This window comes from Ceratotherium simum, chromosome 9, assembly GCF_057802395.1.
Source record: "Ceratotherium simum simum isolate JZ-2026a chromosome 9, ASM5780239v1, whole genome shotgun sequence".
Classification (NCBI taxonomy): domain Eukaryota; kingdom Metazoa; phylum Chordata; class Mammalia; order Perissodactyla; family Rhinocerotidae; genus Ceratotherium; species Ceratotherium simum.
Window position 1 is genome coordinate 40,285,595 of NC_141908.1, and position 23,078 is coordinate 40,308,672.

Genomic DNA, 23,078 nt, shown 5'->3' on the forward strand with positions numbered 1-23,078 from the left:
CCAATCAAAATTATTACACATCATAGTTACTCAACAAAAATATATAATCTTTGTTCATTTTCATAGAAAATTATTATATAATTTTCTACAACTATATGCATCTCTAATTAATTAACTAAACATTTTCTTTGGATTACTTACCTTTAATTGTTGTTCTCTAAAAGCATTCTGAAATGAATTCAATGTACTGATTTATTTTTAACTGAAAGAAGTGCTCTCAAAATTGCTAATCTTTTCCCTTAGCAGTCTGCTGAAATGTTGGCAGCTTAACATATTCTGGATTTAGTAATTCATCATATTTCCTTGATTGGAATTTATCTCTCAACCAGACAATATGCATTTGGAAAACACTGATTATGTTTAATAAAAAGTGAATGGATGTCAAAGAACATTCTACTCTGCCTAATGAAGCTTTATAGATTGTCTAATTATCATTGATACAAAATAAAAAACCCTTTATGTACTGAACAGCAATTAGCTTTCCTCTCAGGACAAAAATCTATTGAACTTAAAAACATAAAGATATCTTTGGCATATATATGACAAGTAAAGATTTGATAACAAGAACCAAAAGATTAAAAAATGAGAAGGATTTTTAAATGAAATTATTATTGCCTTCTAATATGCTTTGTGACTAAAAAACTGATCCACTGTGTATAGAGCATGTAAAATAACACTGTGGTTCACTAGAATTCTGAGAATCTGTTTGGTAACAGATTTAGTCTAAGATAAACATTTTTTTAAGTTTAAAAAATAAAAAGAAAAATAGAAAAGTCTAGAATATATTTCCATGAAGAAGTTAAACCTCAGATAAATGTATTTTGGCATTTTAGAATTACCAGTAAAGAAATAAGTGGATCTGGATATAACTTGTTCCTTAAAAAGTCACAGGGGCCGGCCCCGTGGCTTAGCGGTTAAGTGCGCGCGCTCCGCTGCTGGCGGCCCGGATTCGGATCCCGAGCGCGCACTGACGCACCGCTTCTCCGGCCATGCTGAGGCCGCGTCCCACATGCAGCAACTAGAAGGATGTGCAGCTATGACATACAACTATCTACTGGGGCTTTGGGGGAAAAAATAAATAAATAAAATAAAAAAAAAAAAAAGTCATGGACGACAATGGAAAATAGGTTCTACAATGAATGCAAAGGAACACTGTCGGAAATCTCGAGTTCTAGTTATGTCTCTCCTGGTTGAGGCTGTGTGATCTTAGAAAATTCCTTAATCTTTGAGCTTTCAAAATAAACCTCTTGCAGAATTAGGAAGGCCTTTTCTATTTCTATAACTATAAAATTAGAGGGTAAGATAGGATGGAAAAGCTTGCCTATTCACAATAGAAAATATTAATTGCCAGAAAAAATTTCTTTCTGTGCATTATAATGGCCAAAAGCGAGACAGTTTCAATCAAGAAGGAAAATATCAACTTCAGTTGACTGAGCATTTTAACCTTTTGAAACATTTTCATGCATATGATCTCATTTTGACCTCACCATAATCTTATGAGGTAGAAGTAAAATTGTTATTGTCTCTATTTTGCAAATAAAAAATTTCAGGAAAAGGGGGGCATTATTTTGTTGTTGTTTGAAATCACAAAACTATTTCATGGATTAACAAGAATCTAGGTCTCCTCACTCCTTAATTAGGACCTGTTTCAATGAAGCTGATAAAGTTAAAAGGAATAATAAGCATATGCAGCTGAATCCAAGTAAGGAACAAAGGCAAAACTTGAAAGGAAACATAGGAAACAAGGTCTCCGCAGTGGGTTCTCTGTGCTGATTAGTGAACTTGTGTACTCAACACTCAAGCTCAAAGGGAGCTGTAGTGATATTTTCAGAAATGTGTGTAATTAATGTAAAAATTCAATTTCTGCAAAAAGCAGAAATTTCACTCATCTAATATTAAGGCAACCCACCCCTCAGCCCCCAAATTACCAACTTGTGAAAATGGATCATGTAGCATGGAATAATCAAATGGACAAGGTCCTTCCAAAAAACTAAGGCATATTTATCCTCTTTTGGACTGATTTATAACAACGTATTTTTCCTATCCAAACTAATTTTTAAAAAACTGTTTACCTTTCAGGGAACTAATGTGTTCCTATATTTCACATGAACATGCAGATATTTTAATACTTATATAAACTGTAAAATTATTGACAGAATTAATAAACAGGAAAAAATTTACTTAAAAAATTTGAAAAAGACATCTACTATGTCAAAGCTTCTTGTTACTGAAACACAGTAAATTGAGGCCTTGGAGTGTTTACCACAAAGTTATATGTATAGCTATACGAATTAACTAACAAAAGGCAATGCTCCAGAGTGTAGTGAAATTTACTTCATTTAGGTTATGGTACTACTTTTTGGTTCAAAGACTATACTTTTTAAAAGGTGGATACCTGCGGTCCATCTCTGGCTTCATAGAAGTCACCCACTCTTATTTTTGCACTGAAGCTGAAATTGTCCCTTGAGATATCCATTATTCCATTTCTGCTGAGATACTGAAAAAATCACATATTTTTCCACTTCAGGTTTTAATAATTACAACCCAGCTTTGATGTATAGCTATCTTCAGGACACTAATGTTTCTGCATATTCTATCAAGGGGCTATGGATTTATAGGAGATCAATTTAGGTTAAGTGCATTAGTCCCATACAAGAGAATATTTTGTATCAAGGAACTTTATCTGAGAAAGGAGTGCACTTTTTTTTTTCCATAAGCATGCTTAATAGGCACCAAATGTATGTTATTTGGTGAAAAGTATGTACCTTTATTACTTCAGGGTACTGCCTAAGTTTCTTTCCACATGGAGCATAATACGCTACTTCTCCTTGAAGGCGCCCTCCAAAGTTTCTTATTCTTGTCTCTCTCTGCCAGCTACACGTAACAGAAATGAGGGTTATAACATACTTAATTTTAAGAAAGCTTAAAAAAATTTGTTTTTACGAACACATGCTCTTTAGAAAACATGAAAAATACAAAGAAAACAAATATAAACCCCTAATCATACAACTGAAATACATTTACTATTAAAGTTATTTAGCTTTTTAGCTAAGTAATTCAACTAAAAACTAATCAAAGACGCAATTTACACACATTAAACTTCATTGAATTTTTTAGAAATCATAACTGGTATTGGAATATTTGGACATACTCAGTAATGTGTCAATGTGTACTGAGTTTTTACATCTGAAAAGCGTTAAGTAAGAAGAGTAAAGTAAATCTGGCTCTCCGTTCTTCGAGGATCACGTACCTCCAGTGTGAAACTTTTCAGTTTTAATTAAACCACTTTAGCCAAACTCTGCTCAAGTCTCTCACTTTTGTCCACAGTGGCTTTCATTGTCCGTTAATTCTATTTTCACAAAAACCTCTAGCACTCTTAACGTGTCCCTGCCCTTTGCCAAATGATTTACTCTTACTTCTTTCTCAGTCATATTCCCACCTGGCTGTGCGATCCCATCCCAGCTCTGCCACATCTTAACACAGTGGTTAGCCTTCATTTCAGTTTTCTAATATATCGACTTCTTTGCCCTTTGCTCTAGCTCTTCTGCTCTAATCAATATTATGCAGTATATTCACTTCTTTTATTAATAGTAGAAAATGAGAAATCAAACATGCATAATACATGGGGGAAAGCAAAAAGAGAAATCTTATTTTGCATACCCATATTCCAAAGGAATACGCAGTTCACGTTCATCTGTTACTCTTCTTCTTTTGGAACTGCCTTCAAGAAAATTCAAGCAGTTAACATAAAAGATTAGTTTATATAGATGACAAGTTTTTGATAGTTTTGAAACTTTTCTTTAAATAATATATCTTAATGACTTGGATTATTTAGTGTATTTCTGCAACTTTTACATTATTTTTAGATGGTTTTCAACAAAACACATTGTATAGAGAGTTTTTTTTTCTTTTTTCTTTGGTCTGCATGACAGAATAACTAGTTTTTATCTCTAAAGAAAATACAATGCAAGACCAAAATATATAGCTTTCCTCTCATTTTGTATTGAAGAAATAGCTAAAGAAGTAGGAGGGTATTAGTTGATAGAGGTTTCAGAAAGCCATGTAGAGTTGTTTTCTTTGAAAATATGAGTTTTAAGATGCTAAAAAATTTTAACAGGTGGCTCATTTAAAAATAATATAACTTCTTTGTTCATATAAATCCAGAGTCAAAAACACCACTAGGTCTTTTAATTAACCTAAAGTACAAAGGAATTCAGTTATGATTATATGTAAAATCTTTCATAGACAATGACCAAGTTTCACAAATACATGCATCTTAAAATTAGTAGAATATCATACTGGTTTGTGGCAAATGAAAGCAAAACTAGAAATTTCCAAGAAAAGAGTGAAATAAGTAAAACAACATAATCTTTTCTGTATACCTCTATATTTTCTTAGCTATTGAAATGAGAATAGAGAGTAGTTTTGGAATATTAATGTAAAAACTTTTAATGAAGACCTCTAGAAGTTTATATAAGGTCAAACATGTTAATGGAATAATAATGCTACTCACTAATACAAATGACACTGGCTAAATGTTAGGCAGATATGCAACTGCATCTTAAGTACCCAAGTGAGCTCATTTTTATAAAGTACAAAAAACTCTGTCAATCAAATTCTAAATTCTAGAAGCATAAACTGAACACAAAAGCAGGAAAGTATTCAAAATCAAGAGCTGTCATCAATCAGGTTCTTAAATAGGAAGCACAGAGAATAAAAATGGTAATGGGTCACATCCTTTGAAAATACATACTGACCTTTCTTAGTCAACCTAAAATCTAGCTGTAACGCTTGATTCTACTGAGATCATCCCTGGAACACTGTATAAATAAGAATTCTTGCTAGGGTTTGACTTCTACTTTATAATAATAAAAATAAAGTGTAGGTACCAGAGTTTGGACTTGAAGTAAGTGTGGAAGAAGGTGTGCCAAGAAAAGCAGGTGACTGGGATTCAGAACATAAGGCAGCAGGAGCAGAGCCTGGGGCTTTTGCTATGTGGAGGTTACGAGGTGTTGAGTGAGCTGTGAGACTGATGGAAGGGCTTTTGACAGAGGAAGTTGTTTTATTCAGTTTCATTGAAGTTTTCTCTCCTTCAGTATCACTATCTGATTCATCTTGGTCTTTATCATCATCATCATCATCTTCTGATCCTTCTGTATCTGATTCTGAATTACTATCTGATTCTGGGAAGTAAAAGAAGCATTTGTATATTATAACTAGATAATTACCAACAGTTTGCAGTTTGTATCTAAAGGGAAGAGTTCAGGAATCAGCATCTGTGATTAAGAACTCAAATGAGCAATTTTCCTGAAGATTAAATGTAAAAATTACTACCTTGCAAGCTATTTGAGTACAATGTATGCAGGCTATAAATACTCAAAATTCTTCAATAAAAGTATCTGTTTTACTCAAAACTTTAATCATAAAACAGTTCTTCTCACATGACACTATTCACATGAGTTCGGCTTAGCGGCTTCAAAATCACTTTTAATTTAATGGAGAAGCTAAAGTATAGAGGGAATAGAATTGATTATTTAAATTAATAGATTCCAATAGCTTAAGAAGTCTACTAGGTTCAGTATGAGAAAGAGAAGCCTGGAACTACCACTATCGTTTCATCTGGGCTTTGAGGTAAAATAAAACAATTTGCTGGGGGAGATTCTTGGCTTTTTTAGTTGTAGTTAATTCTATTTAGGTGCAAGACTTCATCAAGCTTCTGAGTCTTCACAAAAGACTAGGATTTCAGATATCATTGTGTGGGATAATTTAAAGATTTAATAATTTAAGTTTGTTCTAGTACTGTAGTCCCATAAACGCATCCATTCTTACAGATATGTAAAATCTATTCCTGGATTAAATTTGATAAACATAGGACTGATACTTGGACTGTCTTAAGGGATCCTAGAACAATAGCTTTTGTGGAATGATGTTTTGTGTAGTATTATCTGCCTACATTGATGCTCATTATCAAAATTTGTCTTTGAAAGTTATTAATATTGATATTCATTATCTACCATGCAAAGTTGTGTTTATGAGAGCCCCAGGAAAAAAATATTATCAAGAAAAGTTGCAAGTAAGTTGTTTTTAACATTCTAGACACTTTAAATTGTGTAATTGACTGTATTTTCCTATTCCTATTGGCAGCTAGAAAATTTACAGGTGGATTTGTTGCTGACCGGTAACAAATCCAAGAACTTTTATAATATGTATTTCATCTTTGTATTTAAAATTTAAGCTATCTTATAGTTTATGTTTTCAATCTTCTGTGGAACAAGGAGAGTTTAGAGGAATAAAACAAAAAGAAGGTAAAAAAAAAAACAAAAAAAAAAAACCCAAACTAGAAAGTGAATCAAAATAAAATCAGAGAGTACTCTATTATGTTATTAAATAAATTCTGTGTTGCTAATGAACATTCATAGGGATTTAGGTTTTTGGTACTTTCTGAATGACTGTGACTACAATTTTACCTTTGTTCAAGACATCTAGTGACACATTTTAACAAGTAGCAGAAGAGATGAAAAAAGGACAAATGAGTGGTCCTGAATGAAATGGTCCTAAACGAAAATTAAGCAAGTTTGTGAAATTATTTCTTAATTCATGCATTATTTACATTCACTTTAAAGTTATTATTTGTTTAATGTTAAGTGAATTAACAAAGCTGAGAATTTAACTTAGTATTTCCAATTTCATTTACTCTTATATTTTACTAACACATTATAGAAAGGCACAAAGCTGTGTGACACATAGTGAATAACAATGATTATAAGTCTGTGAATTAGGAACCTCTTTAGAATATTTTGGTGCACAAAGCATTTACAGAAATAATTTAAATCTTAAAATAGAAAATAACCTGATTGGCTATCATCAGATTCATCATCTTCATCATCTTCCTCATCTTCTTCCTCATCTTCTTCCTCTTCATCTTCATTTGAATCTTCAGAATCTTTACTACTGGGAATGTCTGAATCTGTTCCCCTAAACTGCTCCACTAAAGATTTTGGAGGATGAGAGTGATGCTGTGTTTTTACTGTGTTGACATTATTGCTAACTGCTTTTTCCTTCCCTTGACTATGTAGTGTGGGAGAGGCAGAGGGCATTACAGTTGTCTGATTGCCAGGGGTTCTTCTCCCACTTGTACTCAAATTTACAGGTGAGGAAAAAGGGGTGCTACTTGCAGTAGCAATGTTTTCATTAATCTTACTCTGCATTTTAGTTTTGGTAGTAAGTGCTAGAGGAGCTTCTTGAATGACAGTTTGAATAACTCCATTTGGTTGATGATTACCTAAAAGTGCATTTGTCAAGAATGGATTAGGGTGGTTGTTTTCTAATGTTTGTTTTGGATGTGCTGGTGAACTAGAGGTTGCTTTTGGATTTGACAAAGCTGCAATAACCTTCTTCAGGCTCTTAGATGACTCCTGTTTCTTTAACTGTGCTGGGAATGTCTGTTTATATTGTTCCTGTTGAAACATAAGTTAAAAAACAAAACAACAATGTACCATAAGAACAAAGATTACTTTTACTTGCCTTCAGTATCTGACAACAGCTGCTCATATACAAATTTAAATCAAGATATACAAGTGCTATAAAAGTAGTGGCAGTGATGACTAGTTGGTTGCTGAACATTGGCTAGAGGTTTAAAATTCAATTAGTCTTTCTCCTTCAAAATATATGTTTCTTGACTGTCCCCCTCTCATTACTATTGCTCCCATTTTCTCAATAATCTGAACCTGAAACCCTAAAAACATCCTTCACTTTTCTTTTTTCCAAGTCAGCCATATGACTGTGTCTCTTGAATTCTTTCATTGAAGTACTGCTCCAATTTAAGCCATACCATCATTTCTTGCCACTCAACTCCCAATATATGCTATACACCAATGCCAATTTTATCTTAATGTAAAACTTATTTTATTATTAGCTCTTTGATCAAAAGCTTTAGAGCCTCCTCCATTATTGCCAACTTCATAAAGTCTAAATACTTAATTTTGATATTCAAATTACTTTTCAAGTAGGCACTAACATACCTTTCTAGTCGAACTGGTCTATTTGCCATGCCCTGTGCATATCATACTTTCACCACCTCCACATTTTGTTATGATCATTTTCTCTGCACGAAACATCCTTCTCTTATAAATTTCCAGGTGGTAAAATCCTGTTCATTCTTCAAAATCCAACCCAAGAAGCTTTCCATGTTTGTCCTAACCAAAAGCTCTCATTGCCTCTATCCTTTGAGCTCCTTTATCTCCTTATATTCGACCCTGTACTACCTGTGGTATACATGCTACGAAGCTGGTGGGAATGCTGGCTCAACATTCTGTGGGTCTACTTTAGAGTGCCTTCCGTACATTAGCAATGGAAAGAGTATAATAAAACAGTTTAGAAAAATTATGCTTTTCTTGGGAAAAATTAATTTGTAAACCATTAAGCCATAAAATTTACATCTGTAAATAAGAAACAAAAAATTATTTGGCTATCAGAATCTTCTTGAAAAGAATAAAATCATGTGGATTTTATTAAATTTATATAATTATAATAATATATAAAAATAAGCTGAAGTAGAATGATTAAAATATTTTAAGTTAAGAGAAATAGAGTTGAATTTCAGAAGGTAAAATTCTGTAATGAAAATGGTTGCCTTGAAATTAAAATCAGCAGTGCTGTTAGCATCGGATCCAGGCTCTTAACACTCAAGTCAGCAAAGATTTGTAGTAGGTATTTCACAAGTACAAATGCAGATGGAACGTGATATAGAATGACATTATCTATTTTAAAGCACCGCTACTAACAAGCAATAAGCAATTCCTATATAAACCTCTTTATCTTATTTAACATCTTCACTGTATTAGTTTAGAAAATTAAGTTAATTCTTTATAAAGACGGTCATATAATATTTGTACCTAAGGCAATGCCTCACAAAGAGAAAGTGCTTAACTAGTATGTGTTCAGTGAATAAAATATGGAAATTATGCTAAATAATTGCCTTTACGTTTTAAAAAGAATTTTATAGCAAAATTCTTACATAAAATACTTTAATATACTTAATATTTATATACTATATAAATATTACATATTACATATTGTATAAGTATATATATAATGTACATATACTTCTTACTTCATAAATACTGATTTAAATTTTCAGCAGAAGTTAGTGTGTTTTCATTTCTTAGTACAAAATTATGTCACATAATCATTTTGTACTCTTTTTTAATAGGTAGTAAATTTTCCTTCTAAATACATAGGATCAAAATAGCCAGGAAAATAAAAACTTTCTCTTTAGTTTTATATTTTAAAATCTGAAATTGCTCCTCACTCTATAATTCTGAAGAATCAATTCCCATATATTGACACCTGAAGGTTTTCAAAAATAATCAAAGATCATTGTAGTTTATCCCAAGACTAGTATCAGTTACTCTTTTACAGCAAACACATTGTCCTTTTTGATATTAGGGGTGGTACATAAGAAGTAAAAGGGGAGAAAATTGAGACTTGTATAGTAGCAATTGTCTTGCTGCTTTAAGATAACCACTTGGATAACAGGAGTATGGAGAGAGACAGGTTCGAAGCTTTGTCCTACCTCCAAGCTCTTGTTCCCCCAGCCCCTATCTGAGTCTCTGTAGACCACAAAAAAATCCTCAAACTCGATAAGGAAAATTCACTCCTAGTCTATATATCCAATTCATGTATACTGATTTGAATTAAAAGTCTACAGTGTAAGGGTATGGAAGGACGCAGTGATTAAATAACACTCAAGAAAATCATAAACTAGTGAGGGGGACAGATACATAGCAGGTAGCATGAAACATCTGAGACTATCATAAGAAATAAGATGTGGTATATATACACAATGGAATACTACTCAGCCATAATAAACGATGAAATCCAGCCATTTGTGACAACATGGATGGACATTGAGGGTATTATGCAAAGTGAAATAAGTCAGAGGGAGAAGGTCAAATACCATATGATTTCCTTCATTAAGTAGTAGATAATAACAACAATAAACAAACACATAGAGACAGAGATTGGATTGGTGGTTACCAGAGGGGAAGTGGAGAGGGAGGAGGGCGAAAGGGATAATTTGGCACATGTGTGTGGTGATGGGTTGTAATTAGTATTTGGGTGGTGAACATGATGTAATCTATGCAGAAATAGAAGTATAATGATGTACACCTGAAATTTATACGATGTTATAAACCAACGTTACTGCAATAAACAAAAAACTAAAAAAAAATAATAAAACCATTTACATGTCTACAATAAAAAAATTTAAAAACCATAAAAAAAAGAAATAAAGCAAAATTCTATGTTAGACTGTCATAAAGAGAACTGATGTAAGAGAAGTTATTTATAGATACCCTTTAACTCAATACTAAGTACCAATAAAAAGTAGATAAAGTCATTTAGAGTTGAGCTTAATGTGAATGTCCATTCACACAAAATATTTACCATTAACTACCATTATCATTTCAGAAATACCAAATTATTTCATCTTAATCATGGGCTTTGAAATCAGAATGACTTTGGTTTAAAATCCTTCTACTCTAAACTTGTTATGTGATGTTTGCAAGTGATTTAACCTCTCTGAGCCTTAGTTTCTTTACCTCACACAATTTTGTAAGGATTACATAAGATCATTTGCGTAGAAAGCCTACCTTGGCTACATTTATTAAGCAAGTGTTTAATAAATGACTTTCTAATAGGCAGTCATACAAAATTGTTTAAATAAGAAACATTTAAGAAACTGAAAAAATTAAGAAACCTTTCATAATGCCAATAACTCGAGGTGGCTCTGTAAATTCATTTATCTTAAAGTGGAATATACATTAATGAAAAATTAAAATAACCCAAATGTAATTTTTAATTTACTCATGGAGAGTCAATAATGTGATGCCACTAATAATACTTTCTTATGATTGAGCAGTGCATTACAAGTTATCACATGCATGATATTATGATACCATTGGCCATTTCATTTAGATCAGTGGTTCTCAAATCTGGTTGCACATTTGAATCAACTGGGAAGCTTTTTAGACATGTAATACCTTAGTCCCAACACAAGAGATCCTGATTTAATTGTTCTAAAGTGGTATTTGTTTTTTAAAGTTTCCCAGGTGATTCTAATGTATACGTAGGCTTGAGAACTACTCATTTAAATTCTCAAAAAAGCCTGATTTGTTGAAGTAATTTTTCCTTGACCCTGTTCTTAAATTCTTCACAGTAAAATAAGAGTCAATGGACAAGAACACCTGTGACTTTTTTAAGAAAGAAAGGCAGCATATCATAGTGTTTTAGAACAAGGACTCTAGCACCACACTGCCTAGGTTTGAATCCTAGCTCCATCACTAACTAGCAGTGTGATCTTGGGAGACTTATTTAAGTTCTACGAATCTCAAATTGATCATCTATAAATGGGTATAATAATATAAGTAGCACTTATAGATGTTAGAATCCAAGGAGTAAATGCACGTTCAGCACTTAAAACAGTGGCTGGCAAGCAATAAGTGCTCTACAAGTGTTATCTAATGATTAGGACACCTGACGATAATTTTTGTAACCAGAAGATGGGATACTGTGTTCAAATATAATATTTTTTCTCTCCTCTAGGCTGGTTCTAGAATAAAAAGCATTGGTAATTTAATTACTAGAATTCCACTGGACATATGAATGTAAACTATATAGTAATATAAAATCAACAGCAAGAAAATAAAGATAAAAAAATTCTATGATGAGTGGTTCTGGTGTTTGTATAAGTAAAAGTTACTCAAAATATTTTGTATTTCATATAATTCATTAAGAATGGCAAAAGAAAATGATTCTTTATAAAGGATTTTTATACTTAAAATTGATAAATCATAGGATTATAGAGGTAAATTACTCGAGTTCATTTCTTTAAAAAAATATATTGATGTTAGAAAAAAAGGACATTGACTTTAAACAAAAGTAATTGCGAAGTATGTCTTATTCAAATATATTTCTCCTCTCACTGCTAAATCATTAAACCTGGGGGAAAATGACATGATTATGTTGCCAAAAATATATTAAACAGATGAATATGTAAATATAAAATCAGAGAAATTTAGTTTTCTGATGTGCATATTCTATTCCTGGTGACTAAGAAAGTATAAACATAAGAGTAAAATTTAAACTTGTATATTGTAAGACTACATAAAAGCTTTTTTCCTACTAAGAAAATTCTTCCATAAATAATTTTTAACTCACCCGTTTGGATCGCAATTCACTGGTCAAAAGACTAGATTCTTCAGAGGTATTTTTATTCCCTGCTTTAAGTACATCAGGAGAAGGAACTATGAGTTTCATGTAAGTTTCCTTTTTGGCTTGATTTATCAAAGATAAAGGTTTCACATTGGACACCAATCCCGTAGACTGTATTACACTTGTGTGTTTGTTCACAGATTCCTCCTTTGCCTGAGAGCTTTGGAAAATAAATGGAAGCTGCTGTGACAAAACCTGAGGCTGCTTCTGCTGGGACTGGAATGATGAGTGAGTCTGGGATTCAGACACAAGAGGTAATGGCTGGTGTACTCTTTTTTCCTGGGCTTTTTCAGTTACTTTCTGTCCATCTGCTTTTGGGTCTGAAATACCATGTAATAGCACCTGTAAATAAAAATTAAAAGGCAACTTCTCAACATCTATTAAAACACAGAACATTAAGCAGTAAAACTAGGAGGAAAAAGGGATGCTTTAAAAAGTGTTCCTATGATTTATGATAGATATATAAAGCTCACTAATAATATACCAAATGTCCCTTTAAAAATGTTTCTCCATCTCCTATTCTTTCTTGCACAAAAGTTAACAACTAGGGGCCTGCCCAGTGGCATAGTGGTTAAGTTCATGTGCTCCGCTTTGGTGGCCTGGGGTTCGTGGGTTCAGATCCTGGGTGCGGACCTACGCACCACTCATCAAGCCATGCTATGGGGGCATCCCATATATAAACAGAGGAAGATTAGCAAACATGTCAGCTCAGCGACAATCTTCCTCAAGCAAAAAAGAGAACTGGCAACAGATGTTAGCTCAGGGCCAATCTTCCTCACCAAAAAAAAAAAAAAAGTAGTAAGAACAAAAGGCAATGATTAACTTTAAACTTTATAGACTTTGAGAGTCAAGATAAACCAATTAATTCCTAAATATAAATAATGTGTAGATAACTGCCAATGAAATTATTTATACCTGGTTGTTACTTTTATGTTGTGCTTCACTCTCTGAATCAGAATCATCATCTTCACTTTCTTCAATACTTTGATCTTCTTCATCTTCCTCTAGATCATCTGAATCACTACTACTAATGCCCTCACTTGAGGTGTCTGATGATGTGCCCGAATCACTATCACTGTTGCTAGAACTTTCCATAGCTTTCTTCCTTGGTTTCTGGATAAAGACAAGATTTTTAGCAAGACTTTATTTTTGGAAAAATTCAAGTATCAGTAAAGGGTATGCTCTTTTAATTTTCAAATGATATATTCAATCTCAAAATGTCATTTTAGGAAAAAGGAAAAGTCACATGTTGTAAGGGTAATTATCCAACAAACTGATCAAATTAACTTCTCTGACAGGAATTCTCCAATAAAAAGTACAAGCTCTGTCATGTACAGAATATTGGAAACATCAATATACTATATATGTAGATCCACTCATATGACTGCCATGCTTCAAAACGTACAACAAATTAAAAAGAGCAATTTACAAAATAACTCCAATAAGTGTGACATATATTCAAGTTCTATATTTAGCTTTCTTTATGCAGATAGTGTCACTAGCCAAATATTTACACATTACATGCCAAACACACCTTTCTATGTGCTGGACTACAATGATGTCTAAGACAGAGCCTTTGCCTTCCTGAAACTTACTTAATGGGTATGGTGTTAGAGTAGACAGATGACTGATATAAAAGCAAATAATTTTATACAGTAATAAGTGCTGTAGAGAAGATAAAATAGGTAGCAAAAGACTTAGGGGCTGCTTTAGTTAGATTTAATTTTTTATATTTCACATCAGAAAAGAGAGAAAAATATGATAGAGAGATTCATGTCTGGAACATTTAAGACTCTATAGGAAAAAAAAATCCAAAGCTGGTAGAAAGGGACATTAGGTCACATGAAAGGAAAGTTTTATGTTTAAAGAACAGGCAATAGTAGTGGATAAAGGGAGGAAAAATCATGAGATGAATTAAAACTAAATAACTACATAACAATGTTCAAGTTAAAACTCTGCCAATAGGAAGACTGAAAAGGAGAAATGTTGAAATGAGAGAGCAACAACATTGAGTACGACCCAAAATTACTTAGGAATATTTCAATAGCATTTGCTGATAGATAAAACAAAGAACAAAATATAGAAAAAGCAGCAATAAATTATAAAAGCAATGAATTACAAAAGTCATAGTCTCAATGGAAATACAGCCTTTCATGACTATTGGGTATGGGGAATGAAAGACAACAATACACCTCTACAACAGGAAGCCAAGTTGAAGCCATAGTTCTAGGTTGTAAATCTACACTCTTTCCTTTGTGCCTTCTGAAATTTGATTTAAATCAAATAAAATGCACATAAGCGAGGAGAGTCACTTCTGCTGTTATAGTCTGCTTGCAATGGTAGTCTGTGTTAACTGCTCCAAACTAGCAACTGTAATGCTTCCTCCAGAGACACACCCTTCAATAAACTGACTAATAGTTACCATCATTCCCTGAGCTATCTCCTTTCCTCACAGTAAAGCAGAGCAATGAGAAACTGAATTGGAATAGTGTGGGAATCACAGGAGGAGACAGACTAAAGTAGAGATTAAAGGGAAACAATAGTAACATCAAGCCTGCCATTTATTTGGCAGAGAAACAGCTCCTCCTTTGCAACCAAAATCTGTTGTGATTTTGGTACACGTACAGTACAGCAAGACCATGAAAATCATAAGGAATCTAAACTGAAGTTACCACTTTTGGTTTTATGAGGGGCTAAGAAAAGAAAGAAATGAGGGAGCTACAGTGATTTAGCAGAGAAAAATAAACTAAATTTATTATTATTGGATTATTATTGGATTATTGGGTATTATTTCAACACCCAAATAATCTGTGTAGTTTTTAATTTAAAGATGACATGACAAACGAGGCCTACACTCAAGAGTGGGTCTAGAGGTGCAGAGTCTAAAGCTTTAGGGTATAATGTTCACTTGCAGAACTTAGAGCAACCAGCAGATGCCTGGGTCCCAGGCATCTGCATTAACAACCACTTCACGTGATTCTGAAGCAGGTCGTCTTTGCAGAGCATACTCTGACAGTGTGCAAACAGCCTGTGCTTTTATAAGGTAACAAATTTAGCCCCTGTTAAAAAAACAAAAGTTGGGCTGGCCCTGTGGTGTAGTGGTTAAGTTCACACACTCTGCTTCAGTGGCCCAGGCTTTGTGGGTTAGGATCCTGGGCGCGGACCTACACCACTCATTAAGCCATGCTGTGGAGGCAACCCCCATACAAAATAGAGGAAAGAGTGGCACAGATGTTAGCTCAGGGCCAATCTCCCTCACTGAAAAAAAAAAGTAGACATGAGTAGACAAGTCCAGAAATTAGAGAAAAATGAGTTTTGATATCACCAATTTCATCTCCTTAGTCCTTATTAGTGTGTGTGTATAGTTCTTTTGTATTCACACACAATTAGGTAGTATGTCTCTTTTCTGTCATTTAAACATTTTAAAAATGAGTCGTCTTAGGTTTGTCAAAAAATGATCAAACAAGAGCTTATTAATTCCCCCTCCATCCAATCTGGGAAAGCTTTTCAGAACCCTCGCCATGAACTTTCATTTCACTGTATGCTTATTTCTTTCAATCACAAAACAAATACAAGTTCAAGGCTATTATGAACCTGGCATGGTTGCTCTAGTCTCTGGGGTTACAAGGGCGTGACAAACCGACAACAATTCTGTCCTGGTGGGAACATGAGAGGAGAATCAACAAACAATATAAATAACTGTTTTTAGCGATCAATATTATAACTACAACAGGATAATTGGATAGATAGTGTGTGCAGGGGTAGGGTGGGGTGAAGACTTGGATGCAGTTATCAGGTAAGACCTTTCTGAGCTGAGACCTAAATGGAAAGCAAGAGCCAGTCACATAAAGAGAAGAGAAGAGCCTCTCAAGACAGGGAAACAGCAAAGGCAAAAGCCATGAGCTGGAAACGAGTCTGACCTGTTCAAAGAACAAAGAAGCCACCTAGTCCAGCTACAGCAGGGAATCGGGGAGACAGCCGTAGGAAATAAGGACTGGCAGGGGTCAGATGAGACAGGGCAAGCACTGTATTCTGAATGGGATAGGAAACGACTGGAGGGAATGGAAACATATGATATTTTAAAGCCATAAAAAATCACTTATGTTTTAAAAAGACTGTTTTGGCTGCTGTGGTAACAATAACTTGTATGGCAACAGGAGCGGATCTTTATTCAACTTGAATTGTTTCATTTTTTTCTCAATAGGCTGTATGTGTGTTTTAGTCTGTGACTGACATTGTCCAATTTAAAATATCTATATTTATTCTAAATATACATGCAGACTATATGTGGGAATTGGACTTAATGATTTTCAATGAGCATTATTGAGATAAGTAATCCTGCCCCGCAAGGAGGGATTATCAAAATTGGCTAAAGAACATGTTTTCAAACTACACACGAAAAGTGCTGATGAAGAAATTTTTAAAAAGCTTTTAAAACTGAAAAACACTGGGTAAAAAGAATAGGGTTTTCTTCTTTAGTTCCAATGCTCTTCATGTCCATTTTACTTGAACAACCTACTACCACAAATCCCTGCAGACCACGTATTACCCAAAGGTGCCCGTCTTCTGAAATCTTAAGTTCTAGTATCCTTTATTTTGATAGCCAGTCTCTCTCTAGTGTTATTTCTATGTAGATGTCTATAGACACCACTATGGTAACTCAGAATCTATCTTTTGTCTCATTAAAGAGGCGCCTCTGTAAGTTTTTAGTACCTGCTACTGGAAATACTTTTTACTTTAACAGTACTGCTTTAGCTTAGGAATGTCAATGTAGATTCCTTATTAGATCTAAGGGCAGGGTCTGTTTCATATCAATGCCTCCAAAGTCTTGCTTAATGCCTTGTAGATTGTGGAGGCACTGGAGATTTTAGATTTTACTAGATTTTAGCACTACTTCTAAAGAGAAGGATACTTCTAAGAGGTAGGATAGTGTAAGGTTTAAAACCGTGGACATTTAAGTTTTGGAAATACATATAGAAATATATCCAGTGATATAATGTCTGGTATTTGCTTCAAAATACTATAGGAGTAAGGAATGAGGTGGTGTTTCAGTCAGCGTCTGGCATGCGGAGAAGCTGGCAGCAGCGCGGGGATAGGCCTTTGGAACTCCCACTAATGGGAATGCCCTTGAAACAAACCATAAGGGAGAAGGGTGAAGAGCAGCTGAGGAGCAACAGGTGGAGAGTATGACTCTGAAACCTGGAGGGAGACAACCAAGAGTCTTTTATCACATTTGCTCGAGTGCTCAGTGGGATGGCTTGAAGAGGAAAAGAAATGTTTGCCTTGGGGCCTAAGTACATCCTGTTGAGCTTTTGTGACGGGTACCACTAGGCTTCTTGGCCTCACCAGATGACCTTCCCCTAGATTGTCATATGTCTTGCTGTATTCTAGAAAACATTTATCTTCTGTTAAGAAGAGAACTGAAAGATCTAGAGGAAGTATTTCTACGAAATATGCTGGGCAAAAGGAAAAAAATCTTTATTTGTTCAGTTGATCCCTGAAAATATGTGGAACTTGATGCTGTCTTGAAAAAGGACAAAGTAAAATTTGATAATTCCTTAGGATTAAAAATTGGAGCCTGGGAGGCACACTGTTCAGATTTAAAGTTCATATCAATGCTATCTGCAGTTAGTGGCTACCCATATCTTGCTCTTCTTGCTATGGTGTCAGAAGCTTCCCAGTCCCATTGATATTACAGCCGAGATAATGGAGAAAGTGATGTGACTTTTGATTCTTTTCCCCCAGAAAACCAAGCCCTGAAAATAGTTTTTATAAAATGTAGATGAGAAAACACTGCTGTGGTTATTATCTTTGTTTCCAAAATGTTTGCAGTTGATGGTAAGGCTTTAAACTCAGGATAAACCAAGACCTTTCACTCAAGAGGAAATTACAAATGGAAGCAGGCCAAATTCACTGATATGGGTGCACCTACTAGAAATTCTGGATATAATGTGTTAGTTCATGTAGCTGGAGGTATCTCAGCTTACTTGGTTGGATAAAAGAAACCTAGGCTTGGTGATGGCCTACATTAAATGAGTTGAAATGTCACAGCTTCCCTGGCATGATGTGGAAGAGGAAATCCAAAGGCTCACAGTGACCCCTGATAACCCTTCTATAACAGACAAGGTCTAGTCAGGAAGCAGAAACCACATTAGCAATTTGAACAGGAAAATTTTATAGAAGAGTTATTAATTAGTAACAGAATAATGAACTACTTAAAGGAATAAAGAGACCTCTAAACAATACTGGAATAGCAGATGTAGGGAATAGCCACTTACTGTAGGGCTGAGGTTGTGTACTAAAATAAAGATAAACTTGGAAGTGAGCCTCTCTCCTCCAAGGCTGAGCTTTGGACTTTGCTGGAGATGATGTGGCTATTGCCCACTGGATGGCAGAGAAGCTCATTGAGGCATTAGGTCAAGGCTGGCACTCAGGAAACATTGCCTGCTGCAGTGCCAGAAAAACTTGCTGGGAACCTGCTAGCTGGGATGCCTGTAAAATTAGCTAGAAAGTTACCTACTGGCATCCCAGCAAAACTTGCTAATAAGCTGCCTGTTGGGATGCCAGTGAAACTCACTAGACGGTGTAGACTACAACCAACAGAGAAGCTGCCAGCTGGCGAGGATGCCATCCACTGGCAGCCACAGTATAAGAGCAAAAAGAAAACAGTAGAACCAGGAACAGAAGCCCCTTCCACTTCCAGTGTTTCTGTAGGACCCTCTATTTAAAGGTCTAATACTGTGCCAACTGGCAAAGGAGAAAAGGGTGAATTTAGAGCTGAGAGGCATTGAAGTGATAACCTGCACAGTTGGGGATACAACGAAATAAAAGTTGGCCATGAGTTGATAACTGTTGAAACTGAATAATGGGTGCACAGTATTATTATGCTATTCTGTCTACTTTGTATATTTGAAATTTTCCATAATAAAAGGTTTTTTGTTTTTGTTTTCCTAAAGCATGGTCTCTGGAATCAACCTGCCTGATTTTAAATTCTAGCCACTTACTGGCCAATTATTTTGGGGTTCTGTTTCCCCATTTATAATAATAGTACCTACCTCACTGGGGAAGATTGAAATAGATGTTACATGCAAAGCAATGAGAGCAGAGCTGCAATGTATTAAGTTCTCAGTAAATCTTAACTATTATTACTATTTGTATTATTTATACTGATGCTGACAATTTTATTTTTTAAGATACCTAATATTAGTACCACACCATAGAAATAAAGATCTGAAAAAACAGGAGTTGATAATTCATAAGAAATTATTCCATAGATTCAGGTGGTTTGACCTTTAGAATGCTTATGCACAGATCTGATATATATTTGTTCTTCAAAGAATAACTTACCTTATCTTTGATTTTGTCAGCTCTAGCATCCAAAGGCTGGTTTTTGTTTTGTTCCTGATTACATTTTCGATTCCCTCCACCTGAGCTTATAGTTTTAGTTTGTCCCACGGAACTTGAAGTAGTAGTGGATAGTACAGATGTGTTGATACCAGATACAGATGATGTACTGTTTCCATTTATTGACCCATTTACACCTTGAAAATAAAAATAAGCATGTTTATACAATAGAATATTATTCAGCCATAAAAAGGAATGAAGTAATAATATATGCTACCATGTGGATGACTCTTGAAAACATTGTACTAAGTGAAAGAAGCCAGACACAAAAGGTTACATATTATATGATTCCATCTATACGAGATATTCACAATAGGTAAATCTATAGAGACAGAGTGCAAGCTAGTAGTTGCCAGGGACCGGGGTAGGGAAGAATAGGGAGAAACTGTTTAACAGGTCTGGGGTTTCCTTTTGGGGTGATGAAAATGTTCTGAAACTAGATAGAGGTGGTGCTTGCACAACATTGTGAATGCATTCAATGCCAGTGAATTGTTCACTTTAAAGTGGTTAATTTTACGTTAATGTGAATTTCACTCAACTAAAAAAATGTTTAGAAAGATCATTAAACACAAATATTTCCCCTTTCAGAGCAAACTCCCCAAAACACCTACTCAAGTGAAAAGAAAGATAATAAACCATCTAAAATACTATTATAATTTGCAAACGATATTCTAACAATAGTTATGAACTTCAGAAATATTAATGATAAAAAAGGAGTATTAGGATATTAGTTTTAATGAATTTAATGCTTAATTACAGAAGAAGTAATATATTACATTGGGTTATATAAAGGAGGTAATGGGATACAGAGGAAAAAGCAGTAGAGTTGGGAGTTAGAAGACCTGGGTTCAAATCCTGACTGTGCCACATCGACAAATAAGTAGTATTTCCTTGAATAACTTATTTAACCTTGGCTGCAAAATGAGAATACTTCCAATCTCAAAGAGTTATTACAAGGATTAAACAAGACAATGTGAAAGTGTCTAGCACAATGCCCTATAAATATTATTAAACTTGAAACTACTGAAAATAGGTATTGGAATGGAGGGTTTGCAGCACTTAAGTTAATATGGATACCTTTGTCAGGACCATTTCGATTACTTTTTCCTGAAGTCCTTGAATGGAATGAAGAAGAATCATGATTCTGGGCTGGAGGAGCAAACAGTGGTGGAATTCCCAGTAATGGCGGAAACAAGGTTGCCCCTGTACGAGTATGAACATCTGCTGTTCGCCACCATTCTGCACCTCAAAACCAAACACCAGACAAACAAGCAAAAAGACCTGAATTAACTTTCTAGTTAATGTAACAATGCTTTTTATACTTTATTCCTAAAAATAAATTTTAAGTCTCATCTTGGAACAGAATTGCTGAATTACACATAGTTCTGATCATCTTTCTAATTATAATACAGCTGATTAGAAGTTATACACTCATCATGCCTCTCATTAAGACAGTATCCAAGGATCTTCACTTCACAGGTTCTGAGTTCAAGTTTATAAAAAACAAATGTGGCCCATGGTTTTAAAAATAAAATTAAAAACTTAGGATATTAAAGAACTATTTGACTCTTTGATGACTTATACCATAATTTTTCTAAATTAGTGAAGAAACAAAATACTTAAGACTATACCAATCTATTTTAAAACCTTAGAATTTAAGGTTACCATCTACATCCTATGTTGAGAATTTCCTCAAATTACATGCAATATAAATCTGGCTCTGATAAATCAAGTGGTTTAAATAATAATACAAAGACTACTGTAATCCAGTATACTTTTAGACTAGATTTCTAATATTCGAAATATTAAAAATATTTAGATCTAATACCTAAATATTAGAAATATTATAAATAATATATAAATATAATCTAATATTTCAGATGATATACTGAGTCTCAATTTTAACCTAGATGATATAGCAGAATTTTAAAATTTTTCATACTAGATAGAGCCAGATACTTCACAAAAAAATTCACAGCAATATAACATAAAAATATAATGACTGAAAATTTCAAATGTATTTATGAAAGAAAACATTCTATATTCAAATTAAAACATAAAGAGAACAAAATCTGTAAGCCTTTTTTCTTGGTCTAAGAAATGAAAAGTGTTCAAAGGAGGTTTCCAAAACAAGTAAGTCACATTAAAATATAAAAGATTTATAAAGTTTATCCCCTCAAAGGTAATGAAGAAAGCTTGAATTTTGTTTATAATTTCTCTCATAAATTAAAGATAACAACGATTGGTTTTACCAACCTAAAATGACTAAATGGTATTTGAATATCTAATTTTGATATTCAAACAGTGGCTCTTAGTCAAAATTTCTAGAAGAGAAGCCAAATTTTATAGAATACATTTTTCAAGGAATGGTGAAGATAAAAAGAAGAGATTTGAAAATAATCCAAAGGAAAGTCTTGTATTGCCCCGTCTAAAATCTCAGAAACAATCTTTTCCAACTGACTAACTTGCTAGATTACCAAATCAGTTATTACCTTTCAGGCTAATCTTCCAAGAGATACCGTATATTTTTCATTGATTGTAATAGCCACAAGAAAATTAGAGGGAAAAAACTAATATAGTATTGGAAAAATTCAATATTGTTAATGTATTGTATTATATGATCTTTAAAGCTTTTCTAGGAATCTCTCTTCATCAAAAACAGGATGTAAAGTGATGTGCACCTTCATTATATAACGGCGAAATCTGGTTTTAAAAAAAAAAAGTGAAATGTCCATGGTAGCTGCCATTCTGAAAGGTCTAAAAAAACAGTATAAGCAGAAAACTGCAAAAGCTATTCTTCTGCTCTGCAGGAAGGCACTGCTAGTGAAATGACACCAATGTATATTCAGCAGTGCCTGAATGATGGGAACTGAACCAAGAATAACCATACAAAAGCATTAATCATTTATCCACCGTTTAGATGAAAGAAGTGTATTCAGATAGGAAGAAAAACTGTGTATTTTGGGCTTATATCAGCACAGTTGGAATCTATTGTTATTTATAGGTTTGAAAACTAGGTTCCACATAGCTGCTAAAAAGGGACTGAGGTTTCCCAAAGATATTTATATTATTGAATACAGAGTCTATAATTAAAGCATTACAGTTGAATATATAGACTTTGTAAACAACCAACAAATCGGGTAAGGTAATCAAAATGTAATAATACTCAAATATTTCAGATGTAATCAAACTCAGGAAAAACATAAAAATGTTCTTTAGAACGTCAATGGTAAATAAGCACACAATAGGGACTAGGAAAAAACAATTGGAAAAATGTGTATAAATAAGGTGACACCACAAGTAAAAAAACAAGTAAATAAGATTAATCAAATAAAAAGATGAAAATGGTAGGGGCCGGCCCGGTGGCGCAAGCGGTTAAGTGCGCACGCTCCGCTGCGGCG

The 23,078-nt window shown here is 33.9% G+C and overlaps 1 protein-coding gene across 14 annotated transcripts in view; it reads right to left on the reverse strand.

Moving 5' to 3' along the window:
- The window catches only part of BAZ2B (bromodomain adjacent to zinc finger domain 2B), a 384,776-nt gene that overhangs the window by 90,429 nt on the left and 271,269 nt on the right, over positions 1 to 23,078 (reverse strand). For 8 of the 14 annotated variants that reach the window (XM_014785922.2, XM_087435269.1, XM_087435268.1 and 5 more), the window contains 9 exons: positions 20,755 to 20,922; positions 19,621 to 19,814; positions 13,189 to 13,386; positions 12,220 to 12,615; positions 6,851 to 7,457; positions 4,890 to 5,183; positions 3,661 to 3,721; positions 2,766 to 2,874; positions 2,396 to 2,497 (listed from right to left, as the gene is read on the reverse strand). In XM_014785922.2, coding sequence (XP_014641408.1) covers positions 2,396 to 2,497; positions 2,766 to 2,874; positions 3,661 to 3,721; positions 4,890 to 5,183; positions 6,851 to 7,457; positions 12,220 to 12,615; positions 13,189 to 13,386; positions 19,621 to 19,814; positions 20,755 to 20,922 — 2,129 coding nt within the window. The remainder of the gene's footprint in view (positions 1 to 2,395; positions 2,498 to 2,765; positions 2,875 to 3,660; positions 3,722 to 4,889; positions 5,184 to 6,850; positions 7,458 to 12,219; positions 12,616 to 13,188; positions 13,387 to 19,620; positions 19,815 to 20,754; positions 20,923 to 23,078) is intronic. The other 6 variants (XM_087435270.1, XM_087435264.1, XM_087435271.1 and 3 more) reach the window with 4 other exon arrangements.